The 21975-nt window shown below is 37.2% G+C and overlaps 1 protein-coding gene and 1 pseudogene across 1 annotated transcript; both read right to left on the bottom strand.

Annotated features, from left to right (window-relative positions):
* Positions 1-582: 582 nt before the first annotated feature.
* LOC149254644 (exocyst complex component EXO70A1-like) lies at positions 583-7878 on the bottom strand. Its single transcript, XM_089454805.1, has 4 exons — positions 7848-7878; positions 7453-7754; positions 6865-7300; positions 583-818 (listed from the first exon to the last, which is right to left on the bottom strand). Exons 1-4 carry the CDS (start codon positions 7876-7878, stop codon positions 583-585), a joined length of 1005 nt encoding a protein of 334 aa, XP_089310931.1.
* Positions 7879-13157: 5279 nt separating this feature from the next.
* LOC149254643 (exocyst complex component EXO70A1-like) lies at positions 13158-14220 on the bottom strand (annotated as a pseudogene).
* Between the last annotated feature and the right edge of the window lie 7755 nt (positions 14221-21975).

Raw genomic sequence — 21975 nt, 5'->3', positions numbered from 1 at the left:
TACTATTCATTATTAATTTTGTGTTGGGTGTATAGTAACATGCATCCTTTTAAATATATGCACAATAATACCATGTCGTATGGTACATGTTTTCTTGGAACTAATCTATCTATACATTTACTCTAAATTTGCATTTGCAGCTTTAGATCTATCATTTCCATGTAATCATGGTGCTCCTTCCAGCATTTTGTTTGAGTCTTTCCTACATGTTTTGCAATCCAAGGTCATCTTATGACAAGTAAATATCGGTAGTCTTCCTCCATTTTGGGACTTTAATGCCATGATTGTATCCAAATAGAAAATGTGGGGGATCAACATGTTTTTGGTAGGTCTATCTACTTCAACATATCTAGATCATGAGAAGTTTGACTTAGTTTGTTAGTCTGTTTAACATTGACAATTTGCATTTTTTCCAGATGGAATTTCCACCATATCTTTGACCACTTTATCTAGTTTTCCAATTGGACCAAAGGTATGTTTTGTATAGTGTACCTCCCCTAGAGTAGAGGGAAGAACTTTTCTATTTACAGCAAATTTTTCTCCGAGAGAATTCATGGATAGACCAAACCCTTGCCAATGTTATCAATAGAATATTTTAAATCCTCTTGAATCCTCACCAAGATTATTAACATCATGGTCAACATGGTCAACATCTAAATGTGACAAGTGATGAACATCATCCTCATGTAATTCCTTTTCCTCTTCCTCTTCATCCTCATATTTTGTAGCTTCTTCTCCACCATCCCCACTCATCTCCACTTCTTCATCCTCATCTACTAAAATATTTTTCCCACCATGTTCAATGTTAAAGCTTGCAACTACACCATCATCTTACACAATACCCTCATTCATAAAGTTTAAACTCCTCTTCAAACTCCATTCTCAAATATTTCAACACTAGATGCCATTGCATCATGGGATAGTTCCATTTGGTTAGTTTCTATTTTTGAGAATGAGCAATTTCATCTGTTGATGATGCTTCTTCATTCTCTATTTCATTCTAGTGTTGTTGTACAATGGAGCCCGAAGCTCCATGATTATTATTTTTGTGTTGAGCATCTTCATGGCCTTATACCAATTCTATAGTTAATGGATCTAAGGCCTTCACTATGCCATTTGCAACCTTAACATACTTAGGATGATCTAAATCTAGATTCTCAAGTGTACATGACAAGGCCTGAATCACTCCAACATTGATTAATGATTTTGACACTTCTGCTGAGATGTTTTAACTTAAATGTGAGTGCATTGCAAGAACATCATTTATCAATTATTAATGCATTCATTTGGCATTCTGTAGGTTTGTAGTCATCTGCATGAATAGAAATAGAAGCACTGAGTGAATGAAAAATCTTTACAAATATCATTTTTTGATCGTAGCTCAACGAATTCATATTGCCAAAACTGGCTAACCTTACTTGAGAATTTTTACCTCCATTCATTATCTGGCTTCCTTTCTTTTATGTGCATCTTAGAAATTCCTATGAAGTTGGGTTAGTTATTCAGATTGGAATGCCTATTTTTGGCAGGAAATCATCTCGTAAGTGGTAGCAGCACAACATTACCTATTCTTACTGCTCTAACTAATTTCTCCTTCCTTGAAAGGATACACTTAGGTGAAAATCATCTTACTAGCACTCTACCTTTTTCCATTGAACAACTTTCTCGACAGTCTGTGTTCAATTTGAGCCACAATGAAATAGGTGGAAAAATACCACTAGAGATGTGGCATACCTTAATTTAGAGTGGAATATATTCAATGGGTCCATTCCTTCAACACTTGGAAGACTTCAAAAGTTGGAAAGATTGTATCTGGGCAAAAACAAGTTACAAGGAAATATCCCAACAAAAATTGGTAGGATACAAACATTAGGACTCCTATGTCTGAGCCAAAATAAGTTCTATGGAAAAATTATTATTCTATTTAACATTGACAATTTGCAATTTTTCCAGATGCAATTTCCACCATCTCTTTGACCACTTTACCCAGTTTCCCAATTGGACCAGAGTGATGTTATGTACAGTGTACCTCCCCTTGACTAGAGGGAAGAACTTTTCTGTTTCCAGCAATTTTTTCTCAAAGAGAATTTGTGGATAGACAAGATCCTTTCCACTACTGTCAATAAAATATTTTAAATCCTCTGAATCCTCACCAAGCTCATTAATATTGTGGTCAACATCTAAATGCAACAAGTGATGAACATCATCCTCATGTAATTCCTTGTCCTCTTCCTATTCATCCTCATCTTCTGTAGCTTCTTCTCCACCATCCCCACTCATCTCCACTTCTTCATCCTCATCTACTAAACTATCTTGCCTACCATGTTCAATTCTAAATATTGCAACTGCACCAACATCTTACTCAACACTCTCATTCACAAAACTTAAACTCCTCTTCAGACTTTATTCTCAAATATTTCAACAATAGATGCTATTGCATCATGGGATAATTCCATTTGATTAGAATCTATCTTTTAGAATGAGAAATTGCATCCGCTAATGATTCTTCTTCATTCTCTCTTTCATTCTAGCGTTGTTGCAAAATGGAGCCCGAATTTCCAGGATTGCTATTTTTGTGTTGAGCATCTTCATGGCCTTATATTGATTCTATAGTTAAGGGCTCTAAGTCCTTCACTATGCCATTTTCAATATTAACACACTCAGGATGATCTAAATCTAGATTCTCAAGTGTATAGGACAAGATCTGAATCACTCCAACATCGATTAATTCTTTTGACACTCGTGTTGAAGTGTTTGACCTTGAAGGTGAGCGCATTGCAAGAACCTCATTTATCAATTATTAATGCATTCATTTGGCATTCTGTATGTTTGTAGCCATCTACATGAATATAGATGGAAGCACTAAGTGAATTAAAAATCTTTACAAATATCATTTTTCAGCCTTAGCTCAATGAATGCATATTGCCAAAACTGGCTAACCTTACTTGAGAACTTTTCCCCATTCATTATTTGCCTTCCCTTCTTTTATGTGCATCCTAGAACTTCCTGTGCAGTTGGGTCAGCTATTCAGATTGGAATGCCTCTTTTTAGGAGGAAATCAGCTCGTAAGTGGTAGCAGTACAAAATTACCTATTCTTACTGCTCTAACTAATTGCTCCTTCCTTGAACAAATACGCTTAGGTGAAAATCATCTCACTGACACTCTACCTTTTTCGATTGAACAACTTTCCCAACTGTCTATGTTTAATTTGAGCCACAATGAAATAGGTGGAAAAATACCACCAGAGATTGGAAAACTGGCTAATCTGACATACCTTAATTTAGAGTGGAATATATTCAATGGATCCATTCCTTCAACACTTGGAAGACTTCAAAAGTTCGAAATATTGTATATGTGAAAAAACAAGTTACAAGGAAATATCCGAACAGAAATTGGCAGGATACAAGCATTAGGACTCTTATCTCTGAGCCAAAACAGGTTCTATGGACAAATTCCTCACTCTTTGGGTCAACTGAAACAACTGAGAGACCTCTAACTTGATCAAAACAAATTATCCGGAAACATATCCCCCAAGATAGGATATTGCCTGAGATTGGAGGTTTTGGACCCGATTCACAACAGATTTCATGGAAATATACCATGAACAGTTGCAGGTCTTCCAAATTTGCAATTCTTCTTCAACTTATCCACCAATTTATTAGAAGGTCCCATACCTTTGGAAATTAGCAAAATGACCATGGTTCAATAAATAAATGTTGCTTTCAATTAGTTAATGGGTTTTATTCCAATCCAACTTGAAAGTTGCACAAAAGTACAATATCTTAATCTTTCGTTGAACTCATTTGATGTCCCAATTCTCGATTCACTTGGGAAAATGGGATTTTATGAGGACTTGGATTTCTTTGGAAACAATTTTTCAGGCACAATACCAATGTCCCTTGAAAATCTTAAAATGCATCACCATATGAACTTCTCTTTCAATAAGTTGAAAGGGGAAGTTCCCAAAGGCGATATTTTCTAAAGACATAGGAGCGGAGAATTCGTGGGATATCTCGGTCTGAGCAGACAATGGGTATATTTACCACCATGTCCATCTCCTACTGCCAATATTCACAATAATCATTGGCTTGTGAAAAGGGTAATAATTCCTTTTGGAATTTGTGTTGTTGTAATATGCATTTTATTCATTGTATTCTTAATTTGGCAACATGGAAAGGGACAAGTTCGAGGAGAGATTTCCTTGAGATTACAGAAGTTATTGCTTGGAATTCAGGCCCTCCAAGAATTTCACAAGAGGAACTTATTTTCGCAGCTAACCGACTCAGTGGTGTGAACTTTTTAGGGGTTGGTGGTTTCAGATCAATCTATAAAGGAGTATTGATCGATTTCATATTGGTTGCTATCAAGGTCCTCAATTTGCAAATTGAAGAGGCTCACTGAAGTTATATCAATGAATGTAATGAGTTGGGAAAAGTTAGACACCAAAATTTGATAAAAATAAGTACCTATTGTTCAAACCTTGATTTCAAAGCTTTAGTATTTCCTTATTTTCAAAATGGAAGATTAGAAAAGTGGTTATACCCTGGTGAAGATGTATGTCAATTGAGATTCAATCAAAGACTACACATCGCTATAGACATAGCTCAAGGTTTGGCATATTTGCACCACCAATGTTTTGTGCAACTGGTACATTTTGATTTAAAACCTAGTAATGTGATTTTAGGAGATGACATGACAGGTTATATTGCACAATTTGGTATTGCAAGAGTAATTTTTGCAAACACTATAGATTCAATGAATTTTCACATACACTTAAAGGATCCATTGGTTATATTTCCCCAGGTATGACTTTTTGGGTAGTTATATGCATTCATGTCTTACTTTTTCTCATATTTATAGATTTCTTATTTGATTTTTTTTTTTGTTAAAATGGTTTGAATCATTTTGCCCAATATGGATTTGGTGAAAGTGTTTCAACAAAAAGAGATGTATATAATTATGGAATAGTATTGTTGGAGATTTTAACAAAGAAAAAACCAACCAACAACATATTTGTGGAGGGATTGAATCGTCCAAAATGGATAACCATTAATTTTCCAAATAAAATGAAAGTTGTTTACAATAGTCTATTGAGAAAACCCAATAATGACACAAATGAACTACTAATAAAAGCAGGGCTTGTTATTGAACTTGTGAGTATTGGTCTTTTATGCACTGAAGAGCCCCCCAAAAATGAACCAACATGATTGACATCATTGGAGGTTTAGAAATAATTAGAGAAACTTGGAAATCCTAGATATGTGTTTTCTTTAGTAATTTTGTGTATGCAGAAATATTACTTTTTTTAAGGTGGAAAAACTTATAATAAATGAGTTGTGAACCACCTTTTAGGATAATGATCACTAACTCTTATGCGTGAATGTGAGTTTATATATCATCATCATTCAAGAAAAATTAAGCTATACCAAATGGCCAATTAGGTATATAAAGAAAAAAAAAATTTAACCAACCAAAAACAATTTTAAATCTTACTCCAAAATCTATAAATAAAAATACCATACAATTAAGTATACAAATATATATGTAATATATTTTTATAAATAGAAAATTCAATTGAGTTGTTTCGATAAACTTAAATTCAAGTCGAAATTTCCATTTTGAGAGGTATTTATGAATCAAGGCTCGTTGGTTTTGAGAGTTGGTACCATTTTGTGTAATGACAATTAATCAGTGTTGATCCTTCCACAGTCAATAAAAGAATATCACAAATCATCTCTTAAAAAAAAGAGAGTGCAGTGACTTCTCACGTTACACAAATGTATTTACAATTGCGTGGCCCTCGACCTCTCAAGCCATAGTGAGAATACCACAATCAATAAAAGAATATCACAAATCATCTCTTAAAAAAAAGAGAGTGCAGTGACTTCTCACGTTACACAAATGTATTTACAATTGCGTGGCCCTCGACCTCTCAAGCCATAGTGAGAATATGGCAAGGAATTACTTTTGAGCCACTTCAAAACAAAGATTCAGGTACTCATTTTGCCTATGAAAGAAATAGAGAGGATAATATCTTACATTTATGCCACTGCTACCCAAAATACAAATCCTTTCTCTAAACAAAATGAAGTGTAGTGATTTCTCATGTTACAAATAATTATTCAGCCCATAAGTTATGTTGCATGGCCCTGGACCTCTCAAACCATGGTGAGAATTGTAAGTATTCAGCGCACAGGTTATGCTGCATGACCCTGGACCTCTCAAGCCATGGTGAGAATGTGGCATGGAGTTACATTCGAGCCACTTCAAAATAAAAGATTAAGTTCTCTGTTTTTGCCTATGAGAGCAATAAGGAGGACATTATCTTACATTTATGCCACTGCTACCCAAAATGTAAAAGGAACATAATTTCCTCATTAGAACAATGGTACAACATTGATATTGGAATTTGGAAGCCCTCTCTCATAAGTTCTCCATGTATCCAATTATCCCGTTTACAAGTATTCCATGTACTCAATTATCCCTTTTTTTTGTCAAAATAACTTACAGTACATTGTAGCATTGCAACCACTCTTAGCAGATTGGATAATTTGCAATACTCTTAGCTTGATAATGAAAACCTAATAACTTAGGGCGCACTAAATACCATAAATGCCTACAATACTACATGCTTTGCACCAAATGTAATATATGAATATTAATTTCCCAAGCACTCACATACCCTATATTAAAAGCTTGTAATTTGATAGATTGTGATGATAAAAAATTTGTAAGTAATTAGCGGAGACCTCCAAATTGACCAAAAAGAATAAGGGTGCCTAGTAATAATGTGGTTGTGTTTAAGCCGTGACCTTCCCGGCCTTGAATATCTACTTTATTTTAGTTGGAGAATCTAGTCCTACTTGATCTCTGTGTAAACAAATGTGATAACATAAAATCGAGTTGCTCTGGATTGTATCTCAAATGCTTGCTTTCGCTGGCAGAATGATCAAGCAATATGCTGAAATTTGCAATGTAGTTCCTGTAAGCAGGAATTACAACTTGCTCAATTTTCGTAAAGGTGCCCTCTCTGAGCTCTTCATCACAGATCAACCAATTCTTGTGCTCTTCATATAACTTCTCAAATGCGGAATTGAATGAGTGGATTCTTTGCTTAAACAAATCCTTGGCTCCTCCTTTTCCACCACTGGACATAGCCAGTCCATCTCTGTTCAAAAGCTTCACCAGGGGAACCCATACTTCCTTTTCATAACCCAAAACATGTTGGTTAACCAATCTCTTCCTATCCTTTAGCCATGCCTCACCCAACAGATTCCCTAGTTTGTTGTCTCTGTCTCTCTTGAATATATACCAATAATTATTCATGAGGAATATGTGTGACAATCTAGATGCATTGTATCCCATGCCTCTTGTCTCCAAAATCAGCTCCAAAGAATCCATCACATGACTAACAACCTCTGCAAGGCTTGTGTTGTTCTCCATTCCCAGACCGTTGCCCTAACCTCCTCATATTCAGTCAACATGAACTTGAGATAATTCACAAAGTAGTTTGTAAGCTTTGGTGGACTCCCATCAACAAACAACCCTGAATCCTCCTCTACCTGTTTCCCAAGGTCCCACAGAACTTGACAAGCACTATGCACCAAGTGCTTCTCCATTTCGCTCAACCGAAGCCTCTCCTTCAATCTCTCCAATCCTTCAACCATGTCCAAAAACTTGAACAACTTTTGAGGCTCTCTCTGGCTCAGGGCAACGGCCTCTCCAAACTCTATTAGAGCTTTCACACAGCTTCCTAAAACCAATTTTTGAAGAAATCTGTCCACAATTCAATATCAAATGTTTGAAAAATCCTGTTGCAGAGCTTCCTCTCAGAAGAAACCAAGACCTTCATTGTCTTCCTTAACACCTCCAACCATTCTGCCACATGGTCTCCTAGAGCAGTCCACTCAAGCTTATCAATAGATGATGAAGAATTATATCTCAGTGTTATGAAACCAGCTCACAAAAAGATAGAAAAGAGAGATCCACCGCTTAGAATTCAGCCTCTTCAAGGGGGCAACCTCCTTTACATTACATAAATGAACAATTCTTGGATGATACAAATGAAAATACCTCCTTTCTATATATAGGAGTCTAAGTGGTCCCAATACAATCAAAGCCTACATAACAATAATATTGTAGGGCACAACAGTAACAATGGTGGGCTTCTATGTGGCATAATAGTAACAATATGGGCACTACATGGGTACATCAATATAATAAGTGGGTTTACTAATAACAATAAGGGGTTACACTAGTAGTATAGGGGCCTAACATGCCCTCTCCTTCAAAAAGCGTTGTCCTCAACGCTTGAGTAGTTATTGATGCTTCTATATAAAATTCTTGTCCTCCCATGTGGAATATTCAGCGGGTAAGTTTTCACTGATGAGATACTCTGAAATTGATCGATTCCGTAGCTGTCGGGTTCTTGTTTCTGTGACTGCTCCAGGTTCCAATATGATTTTTCCTTCCTCTTCAATTTCTGGCAATATTGCTTGAATTGGGATCTTTTGCAACTTTTGAATAAGTGGCCATACTTCTTCGTTCTTCTTCCATTCATCCGTTGCTTCGTTTATCCAATTTGGTTGGATAATATAAATAGCGCAAAACAATGCTTCCACATCCTCATCCTTGAAGCATCTTCCCATTCGGTAAGGTCGCCATTTTTTAAGTGCATGTAGTATTGCCAACATTTCCTTCTCATAAATAGCTTGCTTGAGATGTAGCAGTAAAAATACCCAATCACTCACATCAAAACATTTTTCACTACGATGTTGATCTACCTGTTGTTTCATTTGATTTTGCACCGAAGTGGCGTTATCCTTTAAAAGTTGGAGAACTTGTTGTTGATGCTCGATATGATCTTTCTCTACTTGAACATTTTTCTTCTTGATGTGTCCTTCTATCTTGATAGTTTGAGGAGTGGTAATTTCATCCATTGAATTACAAGATATGGTTGGATTCATTTCTTCTTTCTCGATGTGATCTTTCACTTCTTGCACCTTTTTCTTGTTGATATGTCCTTCTATCTTGAGAGTTTGAGGAGTGGTAATTCTTGCCAATGCTTTACAACATATGGTCTGATTCATTTCTTCTTTCTCTGGGGTGGTGTCCTAACGTATATCCTCTTCTTTTGATGTTTCTTGATCCTTTTCTTCCTCCTCTTCATATTCTATGTAAAATAATTTCTTCTCAGCACACCTATGACCTTTAGTGCATTTGCTATCACAATTGTAACAAAGCCCTTTTTCTCTTTTTTCTTCCAATTGTTGTGGTGTAACCCTTGTAGGTTGTGGAAGGCTGGGAGAAAAACACTTCCATCTTTATAGTTGTGAGGGGTATGCTTCTGGTTTCCATAATTTTTCTTTCCATTATGTCACAAAGCCCTTTTACTCTTTCCAATTGTTGTGGTGTTTCTCTAAAGAAGGTGTTGCTCTTTATATCCTCATAATGTGCTATCATTTCCTCCGTGAAAATTGACCACGTAACAAGTTTTTTACGAGAAAAAAGCCTTTGTACCATAAAAATTGATCTGGTTCTAAATATGAAGATGCAATACATACTTTTGTAACAGTTGTACACCATGTATATCAAAATATTGCTCCATCTGAAGTATCCAATTTACCGGATCCTTGCCATCAAACTTCCTCATCTTGCTTTTTCTTGATTTTAGGAGCTCTACCTTGAAACAACTGTAACTCTGTACTTTCAGATCTTTAAGTTCTGAACTTGTGACTTGTAGTAGCCCTCTGTGTCCTCTTTCTAATGCCACAAGTATGATCCAAATTGGATTCTCCAAGAAAAAGTTATGCACAATCTCCCGCAGTGACCTGATTATAGACTAGTTCAGTAGAGCGAACTTGTATGAAGTGCCACGTGTCACTTTTTCAACCTTTGACTCTGAAAAATATATAAACAGAAACTAAAGTCCGTCCTCTTTCTGTAACTTCTTACGAAATTTCAATCCGATGCTCAGAAAGAAAGTTATGACGATTTTCCCCAGGTCACCTGTTTTGAGTGTAATTCAGGAGTTTGCAAAAAGACCAACTTCCGCAGATAATATCTCCAAAAATATCGCGCAAAAAGATCTGAAATTCGGACCCAAGGTTCAACGCCAATTCTTATCAAATGGGTTTTTTTTGCGACTTCTGAAACGTCACTGAAAAAACGTTATAGCGAAAATGCCACGATGACCTGTTTGGAGCAGCGAAACCCTAGAATCCAAAGCTCTGATACCAAATGTTATGAAACCAGCTCACAAAAAGATAGAAAAGAGAGATCCACGCCTTAGAATTCAGCCTCTTCGAGGGGGCAACCTCCTTTACATTACATAAATGAACAATTCTTGGATGATACAAATGAAAATACCTCCTTTCTATATATAGGAGTCTAAGTGGTCCCAATACAATCAAAGCCTACATAACAATAATATTGTAGGGCACAACAGTAACAATGGTGGGCTTCTATGTGGCATAATAGTAACAATATGGGCACTACATGGGTACATCAATATAATAAGTGGGTTATACTAATAACAATAAGGGGTTACACTAGTAGTATAGGGGCCTAACACTCAGATAATCAGTTTCCATGCTCTTGAAGCTCTCTCTCATGCTCTCAATCCTAATCGAACCATAAATCTTCAAGCACTTTTTAGCTCTGTCAAAGCTCTCCAAAATCTCTGCAATCATTAACCGAAACAATTGGTTCAACATTTAGTCATTCTATGTTTCTTCAATAACATAAACATGGGAGCATGGCAGATGACTCACAATGCTCACACCTTTTTAGAACATTGATTGAAGGGGATTTGGCTTACTTATTTGTTTTATATTTCATTGTATATTTAGCAAATTAGAACATAAATTATGGAATAAACAGGAAAATGCCCAGGGACAGACAATCTTAGAAAATGGTTGACCGCATTCTAATCCAAAGAATTGGAAAGAATGCCACTCTTAGACTATCAAAAACAGTTTTAGATCAATATCAAAAATGTTGTTTCAATCTAAATGGTATAAGAAAAAAAACTTGTATCATATACTGTTATTTCCAATGCCACAATAATAAAGTCATATGATTTCAAATAAACTCTAACCTTAATCACATACAATAACCAAATACTACCACTTATTGCAATTTTACTACACCTAAATTTAGCAAACCATATACTGATCATTCCCAAATTAAACATAAATTGTAGACAACATATAGGATACTTGTCCTAAGACTTGGCAGACCATTTCTACTTACCAGTTCCTTTTCCAATCTAAATCTACACTATACCCAATTTTTCCAAACCATATGATGATCTATTCCCAAATTAAACATAAAATTTATAAACAACAAAGGTAAATGGAATTGCAACTTTTGGTGCTTTAAAAAAATTCTTAGTAGATCATGTAGGGGATTTCAAATCAATGTAGATACGTTTCCAAGAAAACATGAACATAATCCATTACGGAAGGGATAGAGGAGATTTTATGCTTGTAACAACAAGATAAAACATCTTACTCTAGGCCACAAGATACACAATAAATAAGTCATATCAAACAAGTTACAATCTAATTTTGACATCTTTTACACCAAATGAGATGCCTTTTAATGCAACCACCCTATACAATGATAACGCTGAGAACATATAACTAATTTGAATAGTCATTACTATCCTGTGCAATGCAAGGTCAATTTTTTAGTTGGATTCATCCCCACTGGTGATATGGCCTTTTAAAGGTATTTATGAATCAATGCTCGTTGGCCTTGAGAGTTGGTACCATTTTGTGTAATGACAATTAATCAGTGCTGATCCTTCCACAGTCAATAAAAGAATATCACAAATCCTCTCTTAAGAAAAAGAGAGTGCAATGACTTCTCATGTTACACAAATGTATTTACAATTGCGTGGCCCTCGACCTCTCAAGCCATAGTGAGAATATGGCAAGGAGTTACTTTTGAGCCACTTCAAAATAAAGATTCAGGTACTCATTTTGCCTATGAAAGAAATAGAGAGGATAATATCTTACATTTATGCCACTGCTACCCAAAATACAAATCCTTTCTCTAAACAAAATGGAGTGCAGTGATTTCTCATGTTACAAATAAGTATTCAGCCCATAAGTTATGTTGCATGGCCCTAGACCTCTCAAACCATGGTGAGAATTGTAAGTATTGAGCCCACAGGTTATGCCACATGACCCTGGACCTCTCAAGCCATGGTTTCTCATGTTACAAATAAGTATTCAGCCCATAAGTTATGCTGCATGGCCCTGTACCTCTCAAACCATGGTGAGAATTGTAAGTATTCAGCCCACAGGTTATGCTACATGACGCTGGACCTCTCAAGCCATGGTGAGAATGTGGCATGGAGTTACATTCGAGCCACTTCAAAATAAAATATTTAAGTTCTCTGTTTTTGCCTATGAGAGCAATAGAGAGGACATTATCTTTCATTTATGCCACTGCTACCCAAAATGTAAAAGGAACATAATTTCCTCATTAGAACAGTGGTACAACATTGATATTGGAATCTGGAAGCCCTCTCTCATAAGTTCTCCATGTATCCAGTTATCCCGTTTACAAGTATTCCATGTACTCAATTATCCCTTTTTTTTGTCAAAATAACTTATAGTATATTGTAGCATTGCAGCCACTCTTAGCAGATTGGATAATTTGCAATACTCTTAGCTGGATAATGAAAACCTAATAACTTAGGGCCCACTAAAGACCATAAATGCCTACAATACTACATGCTTTGCACCAAATTTAATATTTAAATATTAATTTCCCAAGCACTCACATACCCTATATTAAAAGCTTGTAATTTGATAGATTGTGATGATTAAAAATATGTAAGTAATTAGCAGAGACCTCCAAATTGACCAAAAAGAATAAGGGTGCCTAGTAATCATGCAGTTGTGTTTAAGCCCTGACCTTCCTAGCCTGGAATATCTACTTTATTTCAGTTGGACAATCCAGTCCTACTTGAACTCTGTGTAAACAGATGTGATAACATAAACTCGAGTTGCTCTGGAGTGTATCTCAAATGCTTGCTTTCACTGGCAGAATGACCAATCAATATGCTAAAATTTGCAATGTAGTTCCTGTAAGCAGGAATTACAACTTGCTCAATTTTCGTAAAGGTGCCCTCTCTGAGCTCTTAATCACAGATCAACCAATTCTTGTGCTCTTCATATGACTTCTCAAATGTTGAATTGAATGAGCGGATTCTCTGCTTAAACAAATCCCTGGCTCCTCCTTTTCCACCACTGGACATAGCCAGTCCATCTCTATTCAAAAGCTTCACCAGGGGAACCCATACTTCCTTTTCATAACCAAAAACATGTTGGTTAACCAATCTCTTCTTGTGCTTTAGCCATGCCTCACCCAACAGATTCCCTAGTTCGTTGTCTGGCTCTCTTGAATATATACCAACAATTATTCATGAGGAATATGTGTGACAATCCAGATGCATTGTATCATGTGGCTCTGGTCTCCAAACTCAGCTCCAAAGAATCCATCACATGACTAACAGCCTCTGCAAGGCTTATGTTGTTCTCCATTTCCTAGAACATTGCCATAACCTCCTCATATTCAGTCAACATAAACTTGAGATAATTCACAACGTAGTTTGTAAGCTTTGGTGGACTCCCATCAACAAACAACCCTGGATCCTCCTCTACCTATTTCCCAAAGTCCCACAGAACTTGACAAGCACTGTGCACCAAGTGCTTCTCCAATTTGCTCAACCAAAGCCTGATCTCCAGGCATCTGGGCACTTCAAAAACCACCCCGAAGTCCTCCTTCAATCTCTCCAATCCTTCAACCATATCCAACAATTTGAACAGCTTCTGAGGCTCTCTCTGGCTCAGGGCAGTGACCTCGCCAAACTCTATCAGTGCTTTCATACAGCTTCCTAAAACCAATTTCTGAAAGAAATCTGTCCACAATTCAATATCAAATGTTTGAAAAATCCTGTTGCAGAGCTTCCTCTCAGAAGAAACCAAGACCTTCACTGTCTTCCTTAACACCTCCAACCATTCTGCCACATGGTCTTCTAGAGCAGTCCACTCAAGCTTATCAATAGATGATGAAGAATTATATCTCAGGTAATCAGTTTCCATGCTCTTGAAGCTCGCTCTCATGCTCTCAATCCTAATCGAACCATAAATCTTCAAGCACTTTTTAGCTCTGCCAAAGCTCTCCAAAATCTCTGCAATCATTAACCGAAACAATTGGTTCAACATTTAGTCATTCTATGTTTCTTCAATAACATAAACATGGGAGCATGGCAGATGACTCACAATGCTCACACCTTTTTAGAACATTGATTGAAGGGGATTTGGCTTACTTATTTGTTTTATATTTCATTGTATATTTAGCAAATTAGAACATAAATTATGGACTAAACAGGAAAATGCCCAGGGACAGACAATTCTTAGAAAATGGTTGTCGCATTCTAATCCAAAGAATTGGAAAGAATGCCACTCTTAGACAACCAAAAACAGTTTTAGATCAATATCAAAAAGGTTGTTTCAATCTAAATAGTATAAGCAAAAAAGCTTGTATCATATACTGTTATTGCCAATGCCACAACAATAAAGTCATATGCTTTCAAATAAACTCTAACCTTAATCACATACATTAACCAAATACTACCACTTATTGCAATTTTACTACACCTAAATTTAGCAAACCATATATTGATCATTCCCGAATTAAACATAAATTGTAGACAACACATAGGATACTTGTCCTGAGACTAGGGAGACCATTTTCTACTTACCAGTTCCTTTTCCAATCTAAATCTACGCTATACCCAGTTTTGCCAAACCATATGATGATCTATTACCAAATTAAACATAAAATTTATAAACAATGAAGGTAAATGGAATTGCACCTTCTGGTGCTTTAAAAAAATTCTTAGTAGATTATATAGGGGATTTCAAATCAATGTAGATATGTTTCCAAGAAAACATGAACATAATCCATTACGGAAGGGATAGAGGAGATTTTATGCTTGTAACAATAAGATAAAACATCTTACTCTAGGCCACAAGATACACAATAAATAAGTCATATCAAACAGGTTACAATCTAATTTTGACATCTTTTACACCAAGTAAGATGCCTTTTAATGCAACCACCCTATATAATGATAACGCTGAGAACATATAACTAATTTGAATAGTCATTAATATCCTATGCAATGCAAGGCCAAGTTTTTAGTTGGATTCATCCCCACTGGTGATATGGCCTTTTAAAGGTATTTATGAATCAAGGCTCGTTGGCCTTGAGAGTTGGTACCATTTTTTGTAATGATACTTAATCAGTGCTGATCCTTCCACAGTCAATAAAAGAATATCACAAATCCTCTCTTAAGAAAAAGAGAGTGCAGTGAATTCTCATGTTACACAAATGTATTTACAATTGTGTGGCCCTCAACCCTCAAGCCATAGTCAGAATATGGCAAGGAGTTACTTTTGAGCCACTTCAAAATAAAGATTCAGGTACTCATTTTTCCTATGAAAGAAATAGAAAGGATAATATCTTACATTTATGCCACTGCTACCCAAAATACAAATCCTTTCTCTAAACAAAATGGAGTGCAGTGATTTATCATGTTACAAATAAGTATTCAGCCCATAAGTTATGTTGCATGGCCCTGGACCTCTTAAACCATGGTGAGAATTGTAGGTATTCAGCCCACAGGTTATGCTGCATTACCCTGGACCTCTCAAGCCATGGTTTCTCATGTTACAAATAAGTATTTAGCCCATAAGTTATGCTGCATGGCCCTGGACCTCTCAAAACATGGTGAGAATTGTAAGTATTCGGCCCACAGGTTATGCTGCATGACCCTGGACCTCTCAAGCCATGGTGAGAATCTGGCATGGAGTTACATTTGAGCCACTCAAAATAAAAGATTAAGTTCTTTGTTTTTGCCTATGAGAGCAATAGAGAGGGCATTATCTTACATTTATGCCACTGCTACCCAAAATGTAAAAGGGACATAATTTCCTCATTAGAACAGTGGTATAGCATTGATATTGGAATCTGGAAGCCCTCTCTCATAAGTTCTCCATCTATCCAGTTAACCCGTTTACAAGTATTCCATGTACTCAATTATCCCCTTTTTTTGTCATAATAACATACAGTACATTGTAGCATTGTAGCCACTCTTAGCATATTGGATAATTTGCAATACTTTTAGCTTGATCTAGTCCCAAATTAAACATAAAATTTATAAACAACGAAGGTGAATGGAATTGCAACTTCTGGTGCTTTAAAAAAATTCTTAGTAGATTATGTAGGGGATTTCAAATCAATGCAGATACGTTTCCAAGAAAACATGAACATAATCCATTATGGAAGGGATAGAGGATATTTTATGCTTGTAACAACAAGATAAAACATCTTACTCTAGGCCACAAGATACACAATAAATAAGTCATATCAAACATGTTACAATCTAATTTTGACATCTTTTACACCAAGTGAGATGCCTTTTAATGCAACCACCCTATACAATGATAACGCTAAGAACATATAACTAATTTGAATAGTCATTACTATCTTGTGCAATGCAATGCCAAGTTTTTAGTTGGATTCATCCCCACTAGTGATATGGCCTTTTAAAGGTATTTATGAATCAAGGCTCGTTGGCCTTGAGAGTTGGTACCATTTTGTGTAATGACAATTAATGAGTGTTGATCCTTCCACAGTCAATAAAAGAATATCACAAATCCTCTCTTAAGAAAAAGAGAGTGCAGTGACTTCTCATGTTACACAAATGTATTTACAATTGCGTGGCCCTCGACCTCTCAAGCCATAGTGAGAATATGGCAAGGAGTTACTTTTGAGCAACTTCAAAATAAAGATTTAGGTAATCATTTTGCCTATGAAAGAAATAGAGAGGATAATGTCTTACATTTATGCCACTGGTACCCAAAATACAAATCCTTTCTCTAAACAAAATGGAGTGCAATGATTTCTCATGTTACAAATAAGTATTCAGCCCATAAGTTATGCTGCATGGCCCTGGACCTCTCAAACCATGGTGAGAATTGTAAGTATTCAGCCCACAGGTTATGCTGCATGACTCTAGACCTCTCAAGCCATGGTTTCTCATGCTACAAATAAGTATTCAGCCCATAAGTTATGCTGCATGGCCCTGGACCTCTCAAACCATGGTGAGAATTGTAAGTATTTATCCCACAGGTTATGCTGCATGACCCTGACCTCTCAAGCCATGATGAGAATGTGGCATGGAGTTACATTTGAGCCACTTCAAAATAAAAGATTAAGTTCTCTGTTTTTGCTTATGAGAGCAATAGAGAGGACATTATCTTACATTTATGCCACTACTACCCAAAATGTAAAAGGAACATAATTTCCTCATTAGAACAGTGGTATAGCATTGATATTGGAATCTAGAAGCCCTCTCTCATAAGTTCTCCATCTATCCAGTTATCCCGTTTACAAGTATTCCATGTACTCAATTATCCCCTTTTTTTTGTCAAAATAACTTACAGTACATTGTAGCATTGCAGCCACTCTTAGCAGATTGGATGATTTGCAATACTTTTAGCTCGATAATGAAAACCTAATAACTTAGGGCCCACTAAAGACCGTAAATGCCTGCAATACTACATGCTTTGCACCAAATGTAATATCTAAATATTAATTTCCCAAGCATTCACATACCCCATATTAAAAGCTTTTAATTTGATATATTGTGATGATAAAAAATTTGTAAGTAATTAGCGGAGACCTCCAAATTGACCAAAAAGAAAAAGGATGCCTGGTAATCATGTGGTTGTGTTTAAGCCCTAACCTTCCCGGCCTGGAATATCTACTTTATTTCAGTTGGACAATCCAATCCTACTTGATCTCTCTGTAAACAGATATGATAACTTAAACTCGAGTTGCTCTGGAGTGTATCTCAAATGCTTGCTTTCACTGGCAGAATGATCAAGCAATATGCTGAAATTTTCAATGTAGTTCCTGTAAGCAGGAATTACAGCTTGCTCAATTTTCGTAAAGGTGCCCTCTCTGAGCTCTTAATCACAGATCAACCAATTCTTGTGCTCTTCATATAACTTCTCAAATGCGGAATTTAATGAGCGGATTCTCTACTTAAACAAATCCCTGGCTCCTCCTTTTCCACCACTGGACACAGCCAGTCCATCTCTGTTCAAAAGCTTCACCAGGGGAACCCATACTTCCTTTTCATAATCCAAAACATGTTAGTTAACCAATCTCTTCCTCTGCTTTAGCCATGCCTCACCCAACAGATTTCCTAGTTTTCTATCTCTGGCTCTCTTGAATATATACCAATAATTATTCATGAGGAATATGTGTGACAATCTAGATGCATTATATCTCGTGGCTCTGGTCTCCAAACTCAGCTCCAAAGAATCCATCACATGACTAACACCCTCTGCAAGGCTTGTGTTGTTATCCATTCCCCAGACCATTGCCATAACCTCCTTGTTGTTGGGAAAAGTATCCAATTCGGAATGCCCCTATCCCACTCTAAGAGGTGATAGTGCCTTAGCAACAAACGAAGTAAACTAATTAAGTATTCTTCTTTATGAAATGTAAATGAGGAAGAAGGATCTAACTAACCTGTGTCTTCCACTAGTTTGTCGATCCAAATCACTCTTCTCTTCAGTAGCTCCCAGCTTCTTGCTCCTTCACCGGCCCAGCTTCACCGAATTCCTGCAAGATCACAAGAGAGAGAAACTACACAAAGATACAGATATACATTCATAAAAAGCTCAAGATCAGATTAAGCTAAACATGTAAGCATAACAAAACATCATTGATATACAACATGTAGGAGAAACTCAAATAGTTTATTGATATGACGAAAGTCCAAGAGGAGATACAACCAAGTGAGTTCCGATCCAACATCTACCTCCCAGCAAAGGAATCCCTTCCTCTCCTCCAACAAAGCATAAATCACCCAATGTACTAATCTCAATCTCAAACCAACAGCAATTCTCTGCAAAGTACAAAATTCCAGCCTCCTGAACCTCTGGGTGAGAGATCCATATATAGATGTAAGCAGAGAGGATGAGTCAGCTTATGTTTTGACTTGTGGCTTCTCTCTGTTAGTTCTTGCTTCCACTTGGAGGTTGAGAACCTCTTACTCATCACTAGTCGAATTCATTGAGGCAAGTGTCATTGGAGAAGATTCTGGAAGCTTCCAGGGTCTTTCCACCTCGTTGAATGAGCTTGCCATTTGTCATTTCCCGCTCAGCGCACCTTGGTAGTGCTTCCACCTGCGTTGTAGTGCACCTAGCCAGTGTAGACTTTGCATTTCAACGCAGGCAGCTAGTGGAGATTCTGAATTGATCCTGAATTGACTATTTCTGAGTGGTTTTTGGTGGAGAACTTCTGGGAGAAGCTGTCATTGGTTGACCTTGTTCCTTTAGGAGCTGTAACAACATCTTTAGGGACTTTGGATCCCTTGAATTATGGACATTTCATGCTTATAGCTGTAAGGCACAAAAATGTCTATAACAGTTGCCCCCTAAAGTATGAGGCCATTTATAGGGTGAAATGCTTTATTAGGATGATCCGAAGTTCATTCAATGCTGGGAGGAGACCTGTAATAAGATACAATACAATACATTATTTTTCATACTATTTTCATGATCTAGCTGAGGCGGGCATTCCCATGCTCATCTTTATAAATTCATTTTTATGTACATAGGACAGACAATTGTCTGATGATAGACCGATGATCCTGCTGAAATCATCATCCTTTGGTAGGCTGATTGTCTGTGCTGCAATGATGTACATGTCAATGTCTTTATTTTTCCTGAATATATATCGCAGCCCGGATGGATGAAACTAGATCCGGGGTCTTCAATCTCGTCGATCTTCACTCTAAGTACAAGTCGATCCATGTGAGAAATGTTCTAAAGTCGAACATGGAAAGACATCGCTTGATTACGGTCAATGAGGTAAAACGTTAACAAGCGCGAGAGGAATCACCGATAATGATAATGACCCTCAAGGTACTGCAGTACAATTCACGTGGTGTGAATAAAGGACTTGGCATCGAAACACACGCAAAATATTTCGGTCGAAGGTCATTGATGTATACCTGTCGCCGGAAGTGAGAAACTTGCCATTGAGGCATGCAAGCTTCAAAGTTACTGAAGGGGTTGTTCCTAGATCAACTTCTTGGATAATGAGCTGATGTCAACAAGAAGCAATCCATCAAAGGAGGGCCTTAATGTATCCCACATCAGTGACACGAAACGGAGCAAATGATTTTGATGGAGGTGAAAACAATCTGATGATATATAGTTCAGGGTGGCGGTCATGAAAGAATGAAGTAATGTATGGTAGTGGATGGGACACGGTTGACTTCTCTGGATGACTTCTCTTGAACATATCGGCGACACTTGTGTGATGGATTGTAGCATTTACCCCATAGGTGGATGGTGTATGGCGAGACCATGGCATGTGACCGGTGATGAAACAACCCAACTCGACTCAGGCACGGAGTGGAAGTGTCATGTTCAAGAGCGACTTGCTAACAATAAAGTTCTTTGAGTTTCTTCCAATTTTTCCCCAGTCATTGTTGACCAATACCTCTTTATTTTTGTCAAGCTTGAGGAGGATAACATGTGCTTGTTCTATAATATGCCCTTTGGTGATGAGCCCCAAATTTTGGTAACATTTTGGGCTCATTTGGCCTACTTACTTGCTCAACCTTCATTTTTTATCACTTATGCATCATTTCTTAGTATATTCATGTTATTTGTAGGAAGGAGGGCAGTCATTTGCCTATGTGGCTAATACATGTTTTTTTCAGGTTTTTTGACATTAAATGGAGCAAAGACCACGCAGATGGAGGCAAAGGAGACAACCAAGGTGGCATTGCGGGTTTGTAGGAAGGTTGTCCACAGCCTTGATTGACCTTCCTCGTGATCTCCACCCCAACTCCGAGCTCCAACAGCTATCACCACTGTCGTGGCGGAAAAATTCGTTTGTGCGGACACAACTGACCTCCCTAGGAGTCTAAACTCTCTCTAGCGACAAACAAGACAAAATGGAGTGATCTTTCTCTAAATATACCTTTTAAAACATGAAAACTACAAGTGTTTAGGCTTACCTTATTCCAAAACGCGGTTGTTGTAGTCCGTCCTTGCCGATCCGGATGAGCTCCTCCTTCAAGTCAATTCCTGCAACCACAAACAATCAAACAATTACCAAGCACTTGCATTTCATATAATAAAACATATATTCAACATGCAGACCAAGGAACACATGAAATAACTCATTAACACAAGCTATTGAGAAAAATAAACCAGTTTGTATAATAACGAAACAAAGAAACTCTTACAACTGGCCTTGTGTGTTGTGCAAGTTCCTCCCAGGGTCCATCAAGGGTTTTCCTCTACTTTGACAAAGCTCACCCACTTCCAAGTAGAATCAAGCAAAGACAATCTCTCCTCACAAGGTTCTAAATGGGAGTCCTAATTCCTGCAGCATTTACCCAAAGAAAATGTATAGCTCCAACCTCTCCTCCTCTGGCTCAATGTCTTTATTTATAGTGCTGTAAAGAGGTTATTCAGGTCCACCATCAATGGGATAATCCCCCTCTTTGGGTGGGATAGCTCCCTTATTGATGGGATAAGTTCCCCTTAATAGAGATACATGAACCAACTGGAGGCGCATCCAATTCATCAAACCGACCTCTAGAAAGTTCTAGAAGTAACCACAAGTAACTTTTTTAAGATGAAACTCACGCATTTTGCCTTTTACAGAAGGACGCACCTGTCCCTTAACATACAGAGCGTCCAAGGACGCACCTTTTGTGAACATGGTCAGCGTCCCCGCAGGTAAGGCTAGAGAGAACCTGCGACCCCAGAGATAAACATATTTTTGACAAGACTTTCTCTCTTCTTTGAGTTTGAGATGGATAGCAGAGGCATAAGACTTGCCTAAGAGGG

This window comes from Pinus tabuliformis, chromosome 7, assembly GCF_031772625.1.
Source record: "Pinus tabuliformis cultivar Carrire ecotype Pingquan chromosome 7, CPIR1, whole genome shotgun sequence".
NCBI classification, from domain to species: Eukaryota; Viridiplantae; Streptophyta; class Pinopsida; order Pinales; family Pinaceae; genus Pinus; species Pinus tabuliformis.
This window is presented reverse-complemented; position numbering and strand designations above follow the sequence as displayed.

What these genes read in the sequence shown, in the direction of transcription:
- LOC149254644 (XM_089454805.1), bottom strand. Translation starts at nt 7,878, where the DNA reads ATGGTTGGAGGTGTTAAGGAAGACAATGAAG. An exon ending in TGTTAAGGAAGACAATGAAG is followed by an intron (nt 7,755 to 7,847) that starts GTCTTGGTTTCT and finishes AATTGGTTTTAG; the next exon opens with GAAGCTGTGTGAAAGCTCTA. An exon ending in ATGAGGAGGTTAGGGCAACG is followed by an intron (nt 7,301 to 7,452) that starts GTCTGGGAATGG and finishes TATATATTCAAG; the next exon opens with AGAGACAGAGACAACAAACT.